This window comes from Plutella xylostella, chromosome 5 (genome assembly GCF_932276165.1).
Source record: "Plutella xylostella chromosome 5, ilPluXylo3.1, whole genome shotgun sequence".
NCBI classification, from domain to species: domain Eukaryota; kingdom Metazoa; phylum Arthropoda; class Insecta; order Lepidoptera; family Plutellidae; genus Plutella; species Plutella xylostella.
This window is the reverse complement of record NC_063985.1, coordinates 2717713-2739879: the sequence shown is the minus strand read 5'-3', so window position 1 is coordinate 2739879 and position 22167 is coordinate 2717713. Positions and strand designations below refer to the sequence as shown.

The window sequence follows — 22167 nt, the reverse complement described above, 5'->3', positions numbered from 1 at the left end:
ATATATTTATGTTAAGCTTTAGAATACAGTCAAGATCTAAAAAACATGTAGTACAACCCTTTGAACCTTCAATACAAATCTCAAGAGGTGTTCATACATTATTTTTATTTCCAGCCTACATTAACACAATATGGGCGCTAAAATTAGGCCGCAAAGTGGCGGTAGAAGTGATGGGACAAAGCTCCGGTGACTTTTCTAGGTCGCCTCGACACCGCAAAGCCTGTGGTTCTGTGGTTTCATTATGAGGTTCGAAAACTAAAACGTTTGCCAACAACAATAATTCATCGTCGTGTTAAATATTTGCGGTTAAGGGTTTATACAGAGTGTTGATAAAGAGGCGTGGAGAGACTTTTATGTATTTTCAATTCAAACCTTTTTTGGTCCTTTCGTTCAGGAACTATAGGAAAGACATACCCACACACAAAATTATAACATCTATTAACCTGCCTGTGTTTGAATCATATGTACTCGAGGTAGTGGCAATTACTATTTTACTAAGCTACTGGCTAATCCTTTCACACAAATGGCAGACCCCTAGTATTTATCACCGAAACGCTAATAAGAAAAAGATTCGATGAAAACCAACAGAGAAAGAAACGTATCGCTTGAAAACCCCTGACGTTTTAACCGTGCACTGTCCTCTAACCGCTGAAAGTTTCGTGAAGCGAACAAAACTGCAATGAAGACAAACGAATATTGCAATAGGGGTGACGCTAACACGGGAATGCACTTACAAGCGGGAGACATTGCAACGGAACGGGAGGTTACAACTGTGGATCTGTGCTGTTCGTAACTTCGCACCTAGAGGGTGGGAACATGGTAGCTATTGATTTTTCAACTAGTTCTAGTACTAGTGGTACACAGATTCTATCGTAATACATATTACAACGAATGAATACTACACGTTTGCAAACTTCACACTAGTACATACTACCAAACTAAGTAAAACAAACTACTGAAGCCAACTTGATATTAGTACAGTAGTTATGATGGTCTTAAAATGTAATCTAGAGCTGGACGCTGGACACTGAACTGAAAGCCTACAAAGTGAAGAGTGTAATAAAATGTTTATGCATAATTGAGAAATATTCTCAAGATCTGCGGCCCGCCAGAGCAATCATTCACAGACAATTAACTTAACTGTCCTTCGTCAAGGGGACCCTTAAATTAAAAGGCGGTGAAATTGTACGCACAAACCGTTTATTTTGAAGAGCCATTTTGCTATCTTATTTTATTTCGTTGAAATCATCAAAATATTTATAATTGCTTTGCAATCCGAAGGTCTTGCTACTTTGTTACGATCAAATCGGATATACTGAAATATTATTATGGAAAATCTTAGAAAACTGTTAAAATGCTTATAAAATCACTGTATATATTTTTGAAATGCATCCTATGGAACCAAATAACTCATGAAACAATAACATTGAACCGTCGAACAACGAGTTGGAACTACAGTTCACCTCTGAACATTCACTCGGTAATATTCAACCATCGTTAGTGTCCGAACTTCATCAAATCCAACATAACCAGCTACCAGTAGCGACGTGGCCGTCCCAAACATTGCAAAATCAATTTCCCACACCAGTATTCCCTGTCGGCTGCAGTTTGATCAGGAAATTAAGCAGTCACCTTTATAAATTGCTGACGTTAAATTCAATTCGTGCTAAGTTCACGGTCGGAGCTCGCAAAACGATTAGTGCAAACTTTGCGCAGTTACCCAGTAAATAGCACCTTTATTACGCTCTACGTATAGGTCAATTAAGATTGCTTTGAGATATCAGATAACTTTTCACGCAGAATGACCAGTCCAATTCTAAAAAGCTACTGCTACTATAATAACTTTTACTGTTACCCGCGAGGTCCTTTAAAAGTTTTCAAATATAGCCTATGTGTTAATCTAGGGTGCGTCCTCACTGCAACATTCATATTTTTTATTGAATCAATTCAACCATACGTTGGTTTCAGCAAACAGTTGTAGAACAGCAAAGATATTGTAAAGAGAGCTGCTTAAAATAGAAACTGAAACAAAACTGATAATCAATATCTGAGTGTTAGCGAGTCGACGCTAATTTGAATATCAATTTACGAATACATAGCTGAATTCAAGGTTGGAATGGAAGTAAATATCATACATAATAACCTGGTCGTCGTATTTTTATCAACAAATGTTAATGTAAATGTGAAAGTTGTCTAGTAGAAAAGCAAAAAGAAATACTTTTTAGCTATGTAAAATTTTGTTTTAACTGTATCCTTGAAATCGTAATAATATTATTCAGAGGGCATTTTAAAAAGCGTACAACAACGTATCTCGCAGTATTTATATTTCGGGACCCTCTACCATTAACTTGATACATGTGACGTAAATTGCGCATTTTCACCTTATTATATTTTTCAGGCGCAGTAATGCGAGAGTGTGGCAGTGTTTACGACGTTAGTTAGTTACTGTGCCACATAAGGCTGGAGTTGTAAAAACTACAGTCCCACAAAAGCAATTTCAAGCTTAAATAATTTACTTCATAAGCGGTAAAACAATTTATTGAAGCGCGGGCGGGTAACGACGCCCACGGTAATCCATTTCTCTTTAACGTTTGTTTTTAACACCTAGTTGTGATTTTCGTTAAAAACTGTTTTAACAAGAAAAAATACGGCTGTTTTCTAAATCTAATTAATTTAACCACTGACTTTGAAAATAATTCAATTGAAGAAGTCAGTTACGTGAAAGTTTCCCTAAAAAGCTTGTTTACATGTAATGGTCGAATGTTAACGGAAATAGAGCGATCGAACCGGTTTGTCATCAATAGATAAAGTGTACAAAGTGGACGAAGTGAGAAAGTGGACGAAGTGGGAAAGTGTACGAAGTAGGAAGTGGACGAGATGGGAGCAATAAGTGGGCGAAATGGGAAAGTGGTCGAAATAGGAAAGTAGACGAAGTGCCCCTGAAGGATAAATAGAAACTAAAACATCATCCATGATAAGAATATCTTATCTGAAACTCTATCATAGTTTTAGTACAATAAACGTACCTATGGCCTATAAAAGGTGAGAGGAGCTTTTATCTATATCTACCTACATTTGTGTTTCAATACTATAGGCACAACAAAGTTTACTTTTAATTACCGACCTAAGCCTTTTCACGAGCCATTAAAAGAAGAATATTATACCAGCTTCTAAAAGTTACGTAAAAATAAATATACCTAAATTAAAATATACAGCCCTGTTAATCACGGGAGCGCTAATAAAATTTTAGCACAAATAAAAAATAAGTAAATTTTAGCCTTTCTGCAAAGAACCGGAACTTTGTTAAGATTAATTGAATACACAAAAGAAAGGAATAATATTTTCGTCCGGAGAAAACGCTATAAATAAGATTAAAGTTACACGACGAGTGGGCTGGCGGCCCAGAGAAATATATTTCAGACCCTGTATTCGGTCTGTAGGGTAAATATTAACTATGCACTTCAGATATCCGGCACCGCAATAGATCCTAACATATCGAATACCGCGTGTTCATATATTGTGTAACAGAAACATGTTTCCTTCAGAATTTCGGGAAAAAAACTTTTGTTTCTACTCCAATAACGCAATGGCCTAAACCGGGCTGTACTCGCACAGTCCTTTGCAATTTATAGTTCCGGATGCCAACGCACATAGAGTAGAACGTAACTTGTTTACGACTCAACTCCATTCACTGAACTACGTCCCCCAGCTCTACAAATGTCCACACAAAAACGGACACTACTGCCTGTGCAAAACGAGCTGCGATTTCTTATGCAGAGGTTACAAGTTATACGGAATGATCAGCTGCGGAGGAATTGGCAGCGATCTGGGAACAGGAGCCGGCGACGACTTCCCATTTTCCTGTTTTGGAGACTCCGGAGAGCGTAAACGAATCCAATACGATTCCGCCGTGATTTACCGGTGGCCGTGTAAATATTGCAGAGACTGTTTTATTTATCCATTCCACTTCGTATTTCTTTACTTCATATTTTATCCTTTAGATTAGATATTATAAGTTGGATCCTTAATGTCATTGTGTCTAGAGATATTGTTCGGTTCGGTGTATATCTAGCCAAAAGTATAACACTGACCTGTCTGTCCATACGCGAAGATGCAAGCATTGTAGCCGTCGAAGGCGTTGTCCAGGATGTCTTGGCCGAGACACTCGAACACCGTCTTCTGAGAGGCGAAGTTCGGTAGCGCCGAGTCCAGGGAGTAGAAGCAGTGATCGAAAGCGAAGGTCTTCGGCTGTTTTCTGAAATAAAAACAGGATCCGTTAGGCTAATGCTAGAATAGGTTTGTTGAAAAGAAAAAAAACTAAACGGTCCCTGAAGCAAGAAAGTTAATTTGTACGCTTAGATATTGGCGTCACGTTCAGAACACTATTGGTCTACGGAAAAACGCTGGCCCGCCAACTTTAACCGCTACAGTCAGTACAAAACCATTACTCATCTAAAAGTTGGATTGTTCGCAACAAGTAGGGACAAAAGGCTGGAGAGCTCTACAATTTGTGTCCGGTTTTTACTTGTAAAAACTGGATAAAACCGCTTCCAATCGGAAAAAGGCGGAACATTGTGACAGAGAGCACTTTCAGGGGTCGTTAGGCCTCGGGCCCGGTCCAGCTATGCGGGCCGAGTCTGAAAACCCCTGCAATAGCAATTTCGCCGAGCGTGCCAAACATGACATTATAACTACGATTTATTGAGCTAAATGTCTTACTTAACGCCGCAATGGTAGAAGACAAAATAAAATAGCAATTTCAGAGTGCAATGTTCTTCGGGAAAGAATTGTATGGTGTCTCCTAGTTTGTGTAATATTTCTTCTGGGTGCTGGTGAGTTTTAAGTAACTTCATGATTTTTTTATTTTGACTTATATTGGTAACAATGCAAGGGTATAAATAACCTGAACATATATAGATACTGAATGAAACATAGAATAGAGCAAGAATAGAAGAGTGAGTTAGAGGCAATTGTGCAAATCACGGAACTCAGTTTGGCCGCGCGACAACTTGATTAGCTCGCGTTCGTAATCAACTTAGAATCATTCCACATCGGCGAACCTCAGTTCATGCCATGGTGTCGGCATTATATTGGCTGGAACTATATAGTTCGCTGATGTAAGGCACATTCAATCTCTACTCAGATATAGTAAGAAAAGTCATCAAACATCAAACACCTATGAAGTTGAAGGTGCAATGTTTAAATTATGTTCATAGTCTCTATCTATGTATTTGTGTTGTGTATAAAGTCAAAATAGATGAGAAGTGCAGAAGTGAAGAAGTGGGAGAAACAATAAACTTGAAACAACAACTTGGCACCACCATGCGGGGAAATTTTATGATTCAAGTCGGACCCAATAACTTCTCAAATCTCATAACTACGAGTACTACCTAGATGTGAGGGTTCAGTAAATCTTGTTTACTTTTTTAGCTTTTTATACTTACTACTTTAATTATTATTTTTATTATATCGTTAATCTCGAGAAACTCGAGAAACGTTTTGAACTGGATCAATTTGGCAAAAATTCAGTTTTGAATTATATATGGAATTCCAGATAATTAATAAAAGAAATAAAGGTAAGCAAAATATTAAAAAGGCTGACGAACGACTACTTATTTACTTCACTGGCTCGAGACCCAATGTGGGTGTTGCCCTTAGATACTGTTTTTAGTCAAGGCGTTCCTAATAGAGTGTTAGTCATAAGACACGATAAAGAAATGGCTACATCATACCATCCGTGGCCTTGTCACTATAAATGGATGCCTAAAAGTGTGACATTGGAAATTAAAGAGGTGTAACGAAAAATTCACCGTAAAAATAATACACGCCGTCGCACACGTATCATACCTTGCGTGGCAAGACCAGTGAAGACTTATCATATTTAATTTCTGTTATTGCTTACACTCACATGTTATCGTGACTTCAAACCGTTATACTGGCGAACACTTTTCTCGTAAAGTGGGAGTAAGAATCATGCAGAGTCTAAGCCTGCAGAAAGGAGCAGTAATAAACCCATTGTGATGGACCTCTTCGGGCCAAACTACACCTTTATCACGTAGATTTACGATCGAAAACCCATTCCCAACTCTATTTGCAGGGAAATTTACTTACTCGAGGTCCTCACTTAAAATCTACGAGCCCGTGACTAGAATATGATGGGACATTTTGTATAATTTCACAACCTTGCCTAACCATTACCCAGTCACAAAGTAATACGATAAATTGAAAGCGAATGATCCTAATTCCCTAAAGTGCTTTTCATAAATGTAAAAACGGCAGGAATGGTAATTTCATTACACGAACACCAGCATTGTGATAATGTGTGTACCAGAATCTACATACTTTATAGTAGAAATATGTTTTTTAGATCTACGATAACTACCATAACTGTGATACAATACATAACAAATTTATGCAAAGACCAGGAATGCATGTCCGGATCCCAGCACACCGGAAGGCTACGAAGTCGCTATGGAAGAACTGGCTTATTGCCAACTACATCCATTCACAACGTCGTCGAGCGGATTGCTAAGAACGCCAGTCAAACGGTTTGATGCGACTGCTAGGTATATGCAGTTATAGCAATCTGTACTTAATAGTCTACTTAATAATTTATAATCTATAAACGGGCTATAAACCTACCAAAACCGTCACGCTGAACTTTGTGAATTGAACAAAATATGTACACTCGTGAAAGCAGCACAGTTTTATTTATAAAATTTATTTTCATTAGCAGAAGGCGGCACGTACGTGTACGTACTTTATCTTACAAGACGGTCTAATTCAAACATATTGTAGTGATTTTTCTCACCTCCTCGTGAATTCATCGCCGTAGCCTTACATTCCAGCGGCTTTCCCTACAAAGAACGGCTCATGAGCCTCATGACATATTTACGTACAAGAGAGGCGAGAAGATTCAGGGGGTTACTTTATGCTGTCGAACGAGAGCTGTTGTGAAATCGGCGAGTTTAATACAACAAGGCAGAGTCGTGGCTCGCGCAGCAGCGCTCTGAAATTTAGTTTTCCGTCTTAGAGAGCGACCCCCTGTGAAGCCTGCGGCATTCACGGATCTAACGCGAGCGGCGCGACGACGCGACATATTATGTACATTTTTCGCAATGTCATCTCAGACTATGTGGTCGTATTAACATATTGACTCGTATTTTGACGATAGTGATAACCATCCCGTGTAGTTCGTACTTTCCTATAACTCCATTTATATAGAAATACCTAATATGGCAATTTGTGCCTACTTTCCTAGAACTCGATATATTTGTACCTCAGGGTAAGTGCAGGGTATAAATAAGTGAAATATAAAAAAAAATGAACTAAAAATGAATAAATGGCTGGTATCAGATAGATATGTAGTAGTACGCTGATGAGGGACATTATGTTTCATGCATCGTCCTTCGAGATTACATAACATGTAGTAGTACGTCTAGTGCTTACCATTGCCACGATATTCATAGACAAAAAAGAAAAAAACTAAATCTTGTCTATGCCCTAGTCGACCGACACTAGCGCCCCCATCCGGAAATACTTCAATTTACGTTTTCGTGCGACGCCATTGCACACGCTCAATTTTCACTCCTGCAAATAAAATAATTATAGAGGTGATAAGCAATGCCGGGAAGAAGATCGGAGAGGCTGAAGAGGCGCAGACTACCCAGCTCTGATTCACCTTCTAGCGAGGAAGATCCCATTCCAAAAAATCGACGCCGGTTTTTTCCCGTCCTTGACTCGTCGTCGGAGGACGAAATAAATGATAAAGGACAAGAAAATGAAGACATCGTATCCCCAGGTACTATTTAAATATTGATATCAGTGATTGATTGCATAATCCCGAGCATGAAGGGGGAATATACATTCATTTTTCCTAAATGCTCGCACATGTGGCGCTCAGTTTGAGGTTATGAAAAAATATTAATTTACTCGCATAACATGCTATTATGTTATGAATTAATGATAGTTCAAGTGAGTCTGAAAGACTCGCCTACTAATCAGTTAAGGCGACAGTTCAAGTGCAGTCTTGAAGGCTCACCTACTGATAGAGCCTATTTGCGAGGATTCAGGTGTAAATGCTCTTTAAGACGCAATAACACTAAAACATAGTTTTTTAAATACTGTCCTAATCAGTTAAGGCGACAGTTCAAGTGCAGTCTTGAAGGCTCACCTACTGATCAAGCCTATTTGCGAGGATTCAGGTGTAAATGCTCTTTCAGACGCAATAACACTAAAAACATATTATTTTTTTTAAATACTGTCCTTTTTTGTTACAGAGGACCATCCTCACAATGATTTCTGCAATCTGTTGGGGGAGGACCCCTCAAATATGAGGCGTGGGGAGGACCTACACCTCCAACTATGTAACCGGTGGAATGACACCCTCACGCATGGTTTAAAAACCCTAAAGAAAGAAATTAAAGAAAAATATTTGTTGCCGGACAATTGCAAGGCTCTTGCGGCACCCATCTTAAATGAAGAGGTCAAGATCGCCGTGAACGATCCAGCACTTAAGAGAGACAGAATTCTAGCTGCCAACCAGCAGCAGTTGGGTATTGCCCTAACTGCCGTGGGACAGGCCCTGGGCCTAGCCTTGAAGGACAAGAATCCAACAATGATAGAAAAACTGAGTGATGCGGGCAGACTACTCTGTGACCTCCATCATCAACAGACGGTATCAAGACAGAGGTTAATAACGAATGGGTTAAATAAAATCACAAAGGAGGGGTTGAAAGATGCCCCACGGGATGAATACCTTTTTGGTGAAAACCTTAGCGAGAGATGGAAAAATTATAGGAACTTAGGTAAAACTTGTCAACACTTCTATTATTTATACACATTGGGTACTACTGTTTATGTATAAGGTATTTATATATATTTTATTGTGTATTTTAGGCAAGTCAGCTTCCGAGATGAAGGCTTATCAGCAACGACCTGCTCCTGCACGGACCATTTCTTTACCTCAGCGGCCGGGAAACTTCAGAGGCCCACCTCAAGCTTCACCACGGCCACAAATGAAGCCGAGTGTGGGCAGGCAGAACCAGTTCAACCAGCAGTACAGGCCTCAGAGTTTCAACTTCAAGCAGGGACCACCGAGACGAGGCAATCAATTCAACCGGACACGACAGAGATACTAAACCCACAGGTATTTGGGGGCAGACTACGTTTCTTTTATAAAGATTGGTGCAACATTACAAATGATCCTGTTATTCTATCTTGGATACAAGGTGTACATATACCTTTTACATGCTCGGTTCACCAGCAATCATGTTCTAAAGCCAACATTGTTTCCATATCAGATGAAGTTTACATGGACACTGAGATACAGTCTCTTATTGGAAAGGGTGCTGTGCAGATTTGTTCTCCTTCACCCAATCAATATGTATCCCCAACTTTTTTAGTTGATAAGTCCAACGGTGAAAAGAGGTTCATCTTAAACTTAAAGGGGCTTAACAAATTTATTGAAACCAAACATTTTAAATTAGAAGATTTGAGGACTGTTATCAAATTAGTAAATCCTAATTGTTTCATGTGTACATTAGACTTAAAGGACGCTTATTTTTTGCTGCCTATAGCCGCACAGGACCGCAAGTACTTAAGGTTTAATTGGAAATCTAATTTGTATGAGTTTTTAGTCTTGCCGTTTGGTCTTAATGTTGCTCCATACATCTTCACTAAACTTTTGAAACCAGTGATGAAATACCTGCGTTTGCTTGGTTTCATGTCTGTTATTTATATCGATGATTTGTGTCTTATAGGCAACACATATGAAGACTGCCTTACGAACCTTAACATAACTAAGTCTCTTTTACAGTCATTAGGGTTTATAATTAACTATCAGAAAAGTAACCTAACTCCAAGCACATACTGTAAATTTTTAGGATTTTGTATTGACTCTCAATCAATGAGGGTAGAGTTACCCTTAGAAAAGAGATTAAAAATAAAAGCAAAAATAATAAAAATGATTCATACTTCACATTGTACAATCCGAGAATTTGCACGGTTCCTTGGTCTTATTACTTCAGCTTGTCCTGCAGTTTCCTATGGTTGGGCCCACACAAAACACTTCGAAAGAATTAAATATTTAGCCTTACTGAAGAATGATAACTATAGCAGTAAGTTAAATATTCCTAGATCTATTCAGGGTGACCTTTACTGGTGGTTGCATAATATTGACACTGCAACTCATCCTATAAGAGGGAATAACTTTATATTAGAAATATTTAGTGATTCTTCTAGAACGGGTTGGGGCGCAGCCTGTGGTAACGATAGAGCTAGCGGAAGATGGACGGAACAGGAACTAGATAATCATATCAATTTCTTAGAGTTAAAAGCAGCTTACTTTGGGTTAAAGATATTTGCTAAGCACATACAAAATTGTGAAGTACTTTTACGCATCGATAACACAACAGCAATCTCATATATCAACAGAATGGGTGGTGTCCAGTTTCCACATCTAAACCATATTGCACAAAAAATCTGGGCTTGGTGTGAAAAACGACGTATTTTTGTATTCGCATCATACATTGCTTCGCAAGAAAACTATATTGCTGATGCTGAATCTAGAAAAGTCTCTACCGATATTGAATGGGAGCTGGCAGATTATGCCTTCAGCAAAATAAAACGGAGATTTGGCACTCCAGTCATTGACCTTTTTGCAAATAGAATAAATTCAAAGTGCAGTAGGTATATTTCATGGCATAGCGACCCCTATGCTTTAGCTATAGATGCATTCACAATCAGTTGGGCAGATGAATATTTTTATGCCTTTCCTCCATTCTCTGTAATATTAAAAACATTAAGAAAAATCGTTAATGACCAGGCAGAGGGCATTGTGGTTGTACCTAACTGGCCTAATCAGCCTTGGTATCCCTTGTTTAAAGAACTGCTTGTATCTGATACAGTAACATTCAAACCAAATAACAAACTCCTATTGTCTCATTCCAGCCTTCAACATCAACTCCACAGGAGCCTGTCCCTGATTGCAGGTGTATTATCAGGGAGGCGTTTGTGAGGAGGGGATTTCCCTCTGATGCACTTGACATCCTATATTCTTCTCTTTCGCAGAACACACATAAACAGTATAGTCATTGTATAAGGGAATGGTTCATTTTTTGTAAATCTTGCAATTTTGATTGTTATCAGCCATCTATAGCTAACGTTATTGCATTTCTTACTAAGCTATATCAACAAGGCTGTAATTATAGTTCGCTAAATACATACCGCTCAGCTATATCTTTTCTGGTGGGTTCTGACATTGGAAATAACTTAGATTTAAAACGTTTTTTCAAAGGAGTTTTCAGAAGCAGACCCCCTCTCCCAAAGTACGATCTAACTTGGGACCCAGACCCAGTATTAGACTATCTCAGTAGCTTATATCCAAATGATAAGTTAACTCTTGAGATACTTTCTAAGAAACTCATCACATTACTTGCTCTAGTAACGGCACACAGAGTACAGACGTTCAGTTTGATTAAATGTACAAATATTAAAATTTTAAGTGATAAAATATTAATAAAGGTTCCAGACTTAATTAAAACATCTAGACCAAATAGTCAGCAACCACTCTTAACTCTGCCTTTCTTTGTAGAAAAACCTGAGATATGTCCTGCAAAAACTTTAATATGTTATATGTCAAAAACTAAAAATTTAAGGTCAGAAGAAGAAGGGTTGTTTTTAAGTTTCAGGAAACCTCATTCTGTGGTAGGCACCCAGACGCTTAGTAGATGGATTAAGTTATCATTACAGAATGCTGGCATAGATGTTAGCATATTTACTTCACATAGTACCAGACATGCATCTACATCTAAGGCTAAGAGGTTAGGATTAAACATTGACCTGATCCGGAAGACTGCCGGATGGAGTCAATCTTCACAAGTGTTCGCTAGATTTTATAACAGAAATGTTGTAGACTTAAATAATGATAGTAATCTATTTGCTAGAACAGTGTGTTCATAAGTATGTTCCATAAAAGTATGTTTTTTATGTTATAATTTATAAAAGCAGGTTTGTTAAAGATACAACATAAGTATTATATACCATGTTTTATTACTTGTATTTTTGAATAATTATAGTAATCTATTTGCTAGAACAGTGTGTTCATAAGTATGTTTTATATTATAATTTCTGAAAGTAGAAGAGATATAACATAAGTATTATACCAGGCTTTCTTACTTTTATGTTAAATCCGAAGAGGGTAAAAATATATGTAATGTTATAAGGGTATGTTTGTTAGAGATTTAACACAAGGATTATATTTGTATTTTTTAATAAGAGGTACAAATTAAAGATCTCATATATGATAATCTTATTGGTTTTATTTATTTCACGTAACTCTAAACATCCTACATGTTATGTAATCTCGAAGGACGATGCATGAAACATAATTAAAAATCAAACGAACTTACCTTACGTGAAGTTTGATGTTAATTATGTGAACTGCATCGTCCGAGAGATTACAACCCACCCTAGAAGCCCACGTATCCTAGGTATAGATAGGTAAACCAGGATACTCCCTAAATAGTGAAATAAATAAAGGACTCTAAACTTATTGAAGTATTTCCGGATGGGGGCGCTAGTGTCGGTCGACTAGGGCATAGACAAGATTTAGTTTTTTTCTTTTTTGTCTATGAATATCGTGGCAATGGTAAGCACTAGACGTACTACTACATGTTATGTAATCTCTCGGACGATGCAGTTCACATAATTAACATCAAACTTCACGTAAGGTAAGTTCGTTTGATTTTTAATAAGCGATCAGATCGATAAAGCAAAGTGAACGTCCTCACGTCACGATGAAATCGTAACATAAACTGTCTGCGAAAACTTGATTTCACTAAAACACTAGATAGGAAAACAGTAAGGTCATCATCCGATAAGAAATACTATTTACCTTATTTTAGTTTTTTACATCCATTGCCACTGTGCTGTACCGTTTGTTTAAATTAAAATACTTAATGAGAAATTTAAAAGAAAAAAACAGATAATAAATAAATAAATTTTAAAGAAAAACTCATAATGCCCAACAAGGACAAAAAACTGGATACAAGCTTAAGTAAAAACAACTCAAAATAACATTAGGATAATACGTAAAGCCACAAATAAGATTAACCCTATAAAAGGTTTACTTGGATCGGTCGGATGAAAGGCTGAGATGAATTGAACCGGTATTTTTAAAAAATCATTTTTTATCGAAAGATGCTGTTTCTTTTAGCAAATATTTTCGTCACGCAAATTTCTCTCATGTACATGATAACAAACATCTCTTATTAGACAGTACACCTACTTTGTTCCAAATTTCATTAGCATCTGAAACCCCCCGGTAAGAGTTGAGACTGAAGTAAAACGGGGAAACTTTGTCCATCGCCAGATCAAACTTATCCCCGGGCAGGTGAGCCTTCGCACCTCCCAAATGTAATATACTCGCGGCCCGCCCCGTATTATGTTGTCATAGTCCGCAAGTTATTCTGAGATCCGCAGATATTGCTTTTCGCCATAATACCCCTTTTCAATTCGAGTTGCCGAGGCTCATTTCACATCTTTTCCAGAAGACGTAATCACTATTTAAATAGTTACGTTTTTCTGCGACACAAGCACGGGGTATCAACGATCAAGTCACTTTCTAATGACTGACCGCGTAATTTTTTCGTCAGAGTCGTTACCGTGACGACTGTCGCCATTTTGTCAACCAGTTCCCATTTTATTGCCACAAACCTCTGTTTCTGCCCGCCCACTTGGAACTAAACACTTTCGCTTTAATATACGACGGATCTGTCCTACTTTATAGGCATTCTCAGATTTATTTAAATGCTCTAAGATACCGAAGAACAAAAGGTAAAACCAGAAAACCGGCAGGTGTCCAAACTTTGAGACAAAACAAGACATCCCTTGGGAATTACCGATAATGGTTGTAATGACTAAGAACTGGTAGATATAATAAATTCAAGACCGGTTCTGCATACATAGTATAACTGGGTTGCGTTGCGACTTCTAAAACTTCGAAATGGATTCACTCTAGTTTGGAAATGTCAGCGTAGTGTGTAGGCGAGCAATCGCAAAGGCTAACAGACTCAATGTGAGCCTTCCTCTACTTCGTCTTTCCAAAATGTATGGATTTATGTTCGTCAAGCCATCCCCGCGATGCCTCCACCACACTACCCCACCACAGTTACCCATAATCCTTTTCCGCTAATGCTTACATTCGAATCAGATTCAAACAGAAAAATTCACGTAGCACTGTAAAGCAAACATTGCAAATAATGCTTGGTTTCCCGCTGCATAGATAATGGGCAAGCGGAGTGGAGGGTGCGGTGTGTGACGTCACAGGGCGGGGCGGGGGCGGCTCAGGCAGGCTTAGCCTGAAACGCTCCCCAGATGACGGTGCTACACAATATGCTTCCTAAGCCCTAAATTATTTCGAACCTGACAGGCGTCACAACACATAAGAGGCAGCATCACATGAAACACATTCGTATTCTTACCGCATTTCGAATTACGGCCGCAAAACAGCGAAAAGTAATTTCTGATACAATTCGGAATTATCACGTATTCGTCGCTTTCGCTGCGATCGCGTAATAACATATTTTATGTAATGTAATGACAGTTAATTTCGTCTCGACAACAACGCGGTAAGAATATTGGAGTATACTATACCCCACATAATATGACAGGCGGAAATGTAATCTTTGTGCTATTTGTACCTGTCTAGCCAGCTTAACCCTACGTGTGCCGTGAACGTAATGATAATAAATTGTAGCCTCTGTGGCTGATCCCGTACATTAGCCACTACAATAAGGCTAGCGCTGGCTCCTCGCTGCTCAACACATGTAGGGATGCCTTTGTTAGCAGATTAACCGTTGATCCGCCATACTCGCTACTTAAATAGGATCAACCTAATGTCTCGACAAAGGCCGTGGGAAAGTATTGAACTGCTTAAGAAAACGTAATTAAAGGACAAGGGAGTTAAACAAGAAGCGACTGCTGGAAGGTCAGGGTCGTACCTAAATGAAGTTAGGGTATGCTTCAACGACAGACTATCAACAACAATAATATTACAGTAAAGTGTATAAAGAGGAAGAATGGCCCTTAAAACAGGTACCACTTAAACGATATTTTTAGAAACTAATTACAGGTGGCGATTAAAGAAAGTGGTGAATAGAATGAGGCAATTAAAACAACAAAGACGTGTCAACAGCATCGCACGGTGACAATAGCGAAGAAAAACTCGAGACTATCGATCGACCCATTGATAGTGAAAGCATTTCTGAGAATACCTTTGAAAGAGAAAAGCGGTGTTTAAGTTATAGTCAACAGAAAGTTTACTCTATAACTGCTTGGTCTGTAAGAAAAACAAACGAAAAAATATGCCTTTTGGAATAACTGGGTTCAGTACCTAATGTAAAATAAAAATCGTATTTAAACAAACCTGTCTTATCTGCCTGGGACCTTTGGCACAGCATAGTCATCATTCATATTTATTTTAATTTCAAACTGAAACTGTAGCTCGTGAGATTTACCCGATAGAGCTTTATGATAGACGACATACACATAATTAACTTTTTTTTTCAAAGTAGTACAGATGTCATAAAAAGGTGAGAAAGACGGAATTCAATATTGTCCCGAGCAGAGATTGAATGAAACAACCTGTAATTGTTTTAGCCATAATAGACAAGATTATCTATAATTAATAGTAGTCGTGTATGTTTTAACATCATAACAGTTCATAATACCAGTAATTACATACAATTGACAAGGAGATGGCAGAATCTTTCTCACGTTTGCTAGCGGTACCCTGAACCCCAAAGTTGGCACTTCACAAATTAAAGGGATAAATTAAATAGCTCAGAGACGGGGAATTTATATTAATTTGCTCTCCCACACTGCTGTATACATCCTGGGGAAGCCTTAGTATAAATTAGCGTAATGAGTCACGTTTTTCAAGAAACAACAAGCAAAAATTTGCAAGTGATGTCGATTCTGAAGGCAGAAATTCTAATTTTAGAGCTGTCAAAACCTTAATTTCTTTAATTAAAATTCGCGTCTATCATCCGTGTTCACGTAAATGTAATTTTTTTGCTAGCAATTTATAGTTTGACAGCTTCAAAATTTCAATTCTTTCTTTCAGAATAGCTGCCAATATGTATGTAGGTATTAAATAAATATTATTTATTTTATGTATTTTGTAGGTATTTAGGCGTATTATTGGTTTATTTATATTAGTAAGTAGTAGATACACGGCACTGTAATTTCTTTACTTTTTTCTGCAAATGACGATTATCTGTAAGAAATCGGACTTAAGAGTAGAGTATAGCACTTGCTCGTCCATACAAAAAGAGAAAACGTTTTACTACTCCTAAATATTATCCAATCTCCATGATTTTTTTGTATGTTATTGACACAACGAATAACTAGGTTTATAGCTCTTTCTTTTTTCGAAATTTTTTATAGATTCAAACTTATAGGCACCTCAAATAACGTAATTTTTGTGTGTTGAATGAAGCCGTTTTTTGAACAATAACAATTATAAGTATTTTTTAAAAGAAAGCGAAACCTATAAACCTAGAATATATTATGCTGAAGCGATTGACACCAAAAACTAAGAGATTGGTTAATATTTAGTTAGTGTAAAACGTTTTCTCCCGAAACCAGAATTTTATAAAAAAAAGTACCTATTGTCAGTCGCGAGCTGCAGTGCATCTCTATCGCATCCGTGCCCGGGGCATGAGAGCGCAAGTGATAACAAATATTTTCCTAAATACCTATTTCGCTAGAATCGCGAAGGTATACTCTCCTCTTAACGATAAGGACGGATATTGTTCATTGTGTCTAGTGTATAAGTATTTTTTGTAGGTACCTATGTTCTGTTATTTTGGTGACCAATAAACATAAGTATAATATTATTTCACTTTAACTACATTCTATAAGTCCTACGTAATTGGTTTACTATATCGGATTATTGCGGATTAATTCTCAAAAGAATGACCGAAATTCAAATATCCGACATAAATTTCACCAAGATATTCTCTCGGCAAACTTTAATACAACTTCGCAAGAATTGAAGAAAATGTACTTGCGGTTCCATATTCTAACATTTGTATTAAAACTTTGGGAAAGGATGAGCTGAAATATATGTTTCAACGTTCTTATGGCCAGCTGAAAACCAGCACTGTGGCCTCACTGTCCATAGCATATGCTGAGCTGGTGCCGTTTTGACACTCTGGACAGCAACCTTTATTTGTTTTGTTTGTTCTGTATTAAGTATTCTCTTTATTTTGTTGTTGTTTCTTTTTCTTTTTTTGTCTTATTATTCTGTCTCAGTGTGTCAAATAAATGTATCTTTCTTTCTTTCTTATCTAGCATAATACGCTGGAAACATTAATGGACCTTGAAAAACATCGTCAAAATACTTTCAGTGTAATAGATGGTGCGACGACACCTCCAAGTGTACTTTGCGTTAATGGAAAACCGCCACCATACATATATACAGGGTGTCCCAAAAGTCAACGTCATCCCTTAAAGGGCTGATAGGTCAGCTCATGAGAGGCCAGAATATCACAATATGACCTTAGTAAAAACTCGATAATTTTCGAGATATTGACACTTTTATAAATTTGCTGAAAATCGACATCGATCTTAAGACATAAAATCATATGTACTGAAAAGTATAACAAAAGCATGTACATTGTACACTTCCATTTACGAGTAATAATGTCTTATTTTTCCGAATTTTCGGTCCTAGCTTTCAGCAACCGCAGTCTATACAAACTCACGCCCAATATGAGAAAATGATAATGGAATACAGCATTCCGCGGTTCAATTAAGCCTCAGCAAGGATATTGCGAAACGCTCGACACAAGCAGGCACGATAGCGCCGAATATATTGAAATTACCTCCCAGCCCAGCTTATACGATGATAAATTCTAAGCTAATCTTAATATTTTGCAATTTAGGAGATAGGATTCTCGATAGCGGAAGTTGATTAAGATTTAAAACGGCTATCATCTGCAATTTGTAGAATTTACTGGGAGGAATATATTTACTGGATGGAATCTTTTTTTAGGGATTTCTATATCCTCCTTGTTATTTATATTCCTCTAGTCGTCGAGTACAGGTTTTGCAACATGCGTAAACGAAATAAATTCACGTTTTCTTTTGTCATTTGCACGCATATCTCCCCAGAATTAGATAATAGTTACCGTTAGAGGCGCCACTTTGTATTCAAGAAATATAAACGCTTTTGCAAACTATCAACCCGTAGGTACTAGACGTAGGTAGGTATTGCTTGTCACTTGCGATACCGGTCAAACACAAAATAGGAAACGGTAATTTGTAGTAATCGAGGACCTTGCTCGTTGCGTGTCAACCTGACCGGGCGGCCATTACTATCGACCCGTCAAAATATTCCGCTCCTATCGTCATTATTAGATACACGCGAAGACCTACAAAGACTACGATTTTATGAAGCTTAGTCTTTCTGTTGACTATCCCTCACTTTAGTCTTTCAGTATCGTACGGTTTTATTAACCTCCGTTTGTTTGATTATCTGTTAGTATCCATAAAAGTATTGTATTCCTTGCGTGGCGCCTATTTCCAGCAGTAGACGATTATCGGCTGATGATGATGATCCATAATAGAGCACCTCATCCTATTCTACCTTCCATATTCACTAAACACTTTAGTAAGTACCTGAAACAATAAATACAATGTTGTTAATAGAATGCTAGCACCGCTTACACAGTATCTACTGTTAACACTCGTACATTGTACGTAACCGAGTAATCTTCAGTCCCTCCCCTCACCTCCTCATCAGAGACGAGGGTGCTCGAGAGCGACCGCACAGGCGGGTGTATCCACCACCGCCACCACCGCCGCCGCCGCACAATTACAAACTTCTCCGCCCTACTGTTACACCTCTTGTTGCTTAGACATGAAACCTGAACTGCCATGAGAACGTATAATTGAAAATATTCTAAACCAAACCTACTTCATTATGAAACTAGTAAACAATTGGGAGTTTATTTCTAAAACATAATTAGACTGTTTGTTTAGGTAGTTTGTTCATATACGAAATAACAGAGAGGACAAACATAGTTAAATACAAGTTCGTAAAGATGGCATGCTGCTAAAAATAAACACAATGCGAAGTAGTTTACGTATTCCGTTTATACTGAAACGTGGTGCCATGCCAAGCGGCTGTAGCTGTAAGGCGCTACATTTGGCTTCGCTTACATTGTATCTTATTGTTATGTGAAAATCTGCAATATTGTTCCCATTGTAGTGAATAAAGTGGAAGCTTCTATACAATACGTACTATAAAAGACTTGCGCTGCATCTCTGCAAGTTATTTTAACGATGAAATTATCTTTGTTAATTTGATTATTTTATATTTCAGTTTATTCATGTATAGTAATTAAAGAATTGACATCGTTAACTAACCTTTCACGGTTATATATATACCTAACTATAAATGGAAAATATAAAACAGAACCTAACTTAGAACGTAAGTTTAAAAAACGAAAACCGATTTCGTGATACCCGACCATAAACTTAAAGCTCATTTCCGTACCGATACGCAAGAACTTTAGAAGTTCCAGCCTAACCATAAGAAACCTCAAGGAGTCGACAGTTGTGGCCCCAGTAGGGATATAACTGGCTCGGTCGCCTAGAGACGCAATTGTACACAAACAGTACGTGTACATACTATAATTCTTCTATACGTAGCCTTTTATAGCAAACCAATCGATTGGTAAGGCGCATCGACCCCAAACAAATGTATTTGTGAGAAAAACTACCACTGAAAATTGGGACTATTTAGGGAAAACGTATATTTGAATGTTTCTTCAATGTATTATATTTTATTCTATGTTTCGTAAGAGACAGATATTTGCAGAGAATTTGTATCAAACGAGCTTAATAAATTGCTTTCATTAAATTGAAAATATTCAGCGCCTGCGTTTGCGAAACACCAAATATCCACTTCCACCAGCGATAAGATGTTACAAACTGAATGTAAGGTAACGCATTGTGCTTCCATTGCCCAACAGTGCCCATCACTTTGGACCAATTACTAATTCGTGCAAGGCCTTGCAATATGGACGGAATTGAGGCCAACGTTGCGACTTGATCTAAATACTTTGGGATGCTTACTTGTTATCACATAATGTAAATTTAGGTATACCAAATTCCTAGTAATGCTGCAAAAATACTTTGATCCAGCTCAACGAAGATGACGCATTTGGTTGCTACTCTTAAGACGTATTATAACAATCCTAATCAGAAATCTGACGTAAGGTAAACAAAGGCACATAGAGCTAGAACAACAATGTAACCTGATACAACAATCAACATCAAATCGGGCTGAGACAAATAAGAGATAAGCCAAGCGTGAAGAAGGCTAACCTTTAGGAATCAGAGAAATCAATAACTTGATATCAATTTACGAGGTAACCAATAACATTTAATAATTTACTATTTATATTCGGTACCTATAAATCGGTTCAACGTACAAATAATATAGTCGTATAATAAAATAAGATTGCTACTTTTTGGTGTAAAAAAATGCATTGTAAGAAGACTGAAAAAGATTCAAGAGAAAGACATTTCTATGTGTAGTCCAACTTAGTTGGTAATTATCGCCGGCGCAGTCGTAAACATGTCGATTAGCACTTCCCGGGAATTCTCCACCGAACATGCGAGCGTTTAAACTGTCTGGCTGCTTTAAACCTTCCTCCGTTCTGTATCCCATTCTACGAGTGAACTTATAGCAAATGGAGTTAGAGAGAAGCGTAATTTGCTGTTAAACTGCGCTTTTGGCTGCGGTTTCTGATCAGCATGGTGAAAAACCACACGTCATAATCATATCAGCCCGTATTAGTCCACTCTTTCTATTAAGTCTTAAATACAAAAAAGAATACTTAATTTTACTAAGTGAATTGCATGGGTTTTTATAAATCGAAATCCCAGATCCGTGGAAAATGTCTATTCTATACCATTTTATTATCTACTTTGAAAGTTATTTTGGTGTTATCTTGTAAAGTTTCATATAAGTACTTACGAAATAGACCCATTTTACTGAAAATTTAAGACACTGTAGTAGTCATTTCAGTTCTAATATAAAACCCTAACCATCCGAAGTTGATTCCAAGCAGGATTACAGCAAAATAACTTTGAGGATCGCCTTACAGATGATAGCACAAAGAGTGTAATTCTGTCTGTGAAGATTACAGATGCTTTATTTGTTACTTACATAAAGTTTGCCCTTCTAGATTACTACCCAGCCTTTTGTTAGGAGTTTCCAGATACTTGTAAACTAAAGCTGTCAAACTTTGCGTTATTTATAAGAAAATGTTGCAGTTTCAACATTCTATAACGCAATAACTCATCTAGGATGAAGGTAAATTTACATGGTATCAGGAGCGCTTCAAATTTAAATAGTTTAACATTTACCGTAATGCAAAACTAGTGCTTATTTGTAACGTTAAAAACAGTTAAATTGTTACTATGTTAACAGTCAAGTTACTATGGTTAACCTCCTTCTACTATTACGAATCCGTTAAGAAAGGCGGGACACAACGAAACCTGCTATTAACTTGACCATATCGCTACCTAATAGTAGCCGTGTAGCAGTGAACAATATAACTACCAGTACAATAGTGCTACCTGCAACCTCAGAGCCTCTCCCTCCTCGTGAAGGCTTGAAACGGCCCTGAACCGAACACACCCTCATAGAAAAACTCATTATGAAAAATAAACGAAAGGGGAGACAAGCGTTTATTCACAAAAATGAATAATGATATGTGACTAAGTAGCTACTGCAGTTATTTATCGATCCAGTGCTGGTATGCTAATGCTAAGTGTAGATAACATACCTTTAATACATAAAAGGTTTAATCATGGCTGAAGTACTAGACTACTGTGTAGATAGTTATGTGTTATATTATATTACCAGTTCAGCAAATAATAGAGAATAGTTATGGAAAGTAATTAATACAAAGTGACGTATGACAGCTCACAGTAACAGTCGGGAGTGGCCTAATGAAACGCAAACACGCGAGCGACCGCCCGACGCGGCGCCAGTCGACACCAAACTTTGCCAAATGTTCGGGAAGCGTTGGCCTATGCTCCCAAGAATACATAAAACTGGTTAATAAAGAAAATGGTAGCTCG

The 22167-nt window shown here is 37.6% G+C and overlaps 2 protein-coding genes across 2 annotated transcripts in view; one reads left to right on the top strand and one right to left on the bottom strand.

The window, feature by feature from the left end:
- Positions 1 to 22167, bottom strand: part of LOC105392026 (kinesin-like protein KIF13B) — an 85029-nt gene that overhangs the window by 42707 nt on the left and 20155 nt on the right. Inside the window, exon 3 of the mRNA XM_048633201.1 lies at positions 4092 to 4255. Within this exon, the coding sequence (XP_048489158.1) occupies positions 4092 to 4255 (164 nt within the window). The remainder of the gene's footprint in view (positions 1 to 4091; positions 4256 to 22167) is intronic.
- On the top strand, positions 7415 to 12308 carry LOC119693959. Its single transcript, XM_038119022.2, has 4 exons — positions 7415 to 7801; positions 8280 to 8807; positions 8899 to 9148; positions 10951 to 12308. Exons 1-3 carry the CDS (start codon positions 7624 to 7626, stop codon positions 9138 to 9140), a joined length of 948 nt encoding a protein of 315 aa, XP_037974950.1. The 5' UTR covers positions 7415 to 7623; the 3' UTR covers positions 9141 to 9148; positions 10951 to 12308.

Bases quoted from the DNA above. Each gene is read 5' to 3' on its own strand.
- LOC119693959 (XM_038119022.2), top strand. From the start codon at position 7,624: ATGCCGGGAAGAAGATCGGAGAGGCTGAAGAGGCGCAGACTACCCAGC. The intron at 7,802-8,279 runs GTACTATTTAAA...TTTTTGTTACAG, and splicing joins TGAAGACATCGTATCCCCAG to AGGACCATCCTCACAATGAT. The intron at 8,808-8,898 runs GTAAAACTTGTC...TGTGTATTTTAG, and splicing joins GAAAAATTATAGGAACTTAG to GCAAGTCAGCTTCCGAGATG.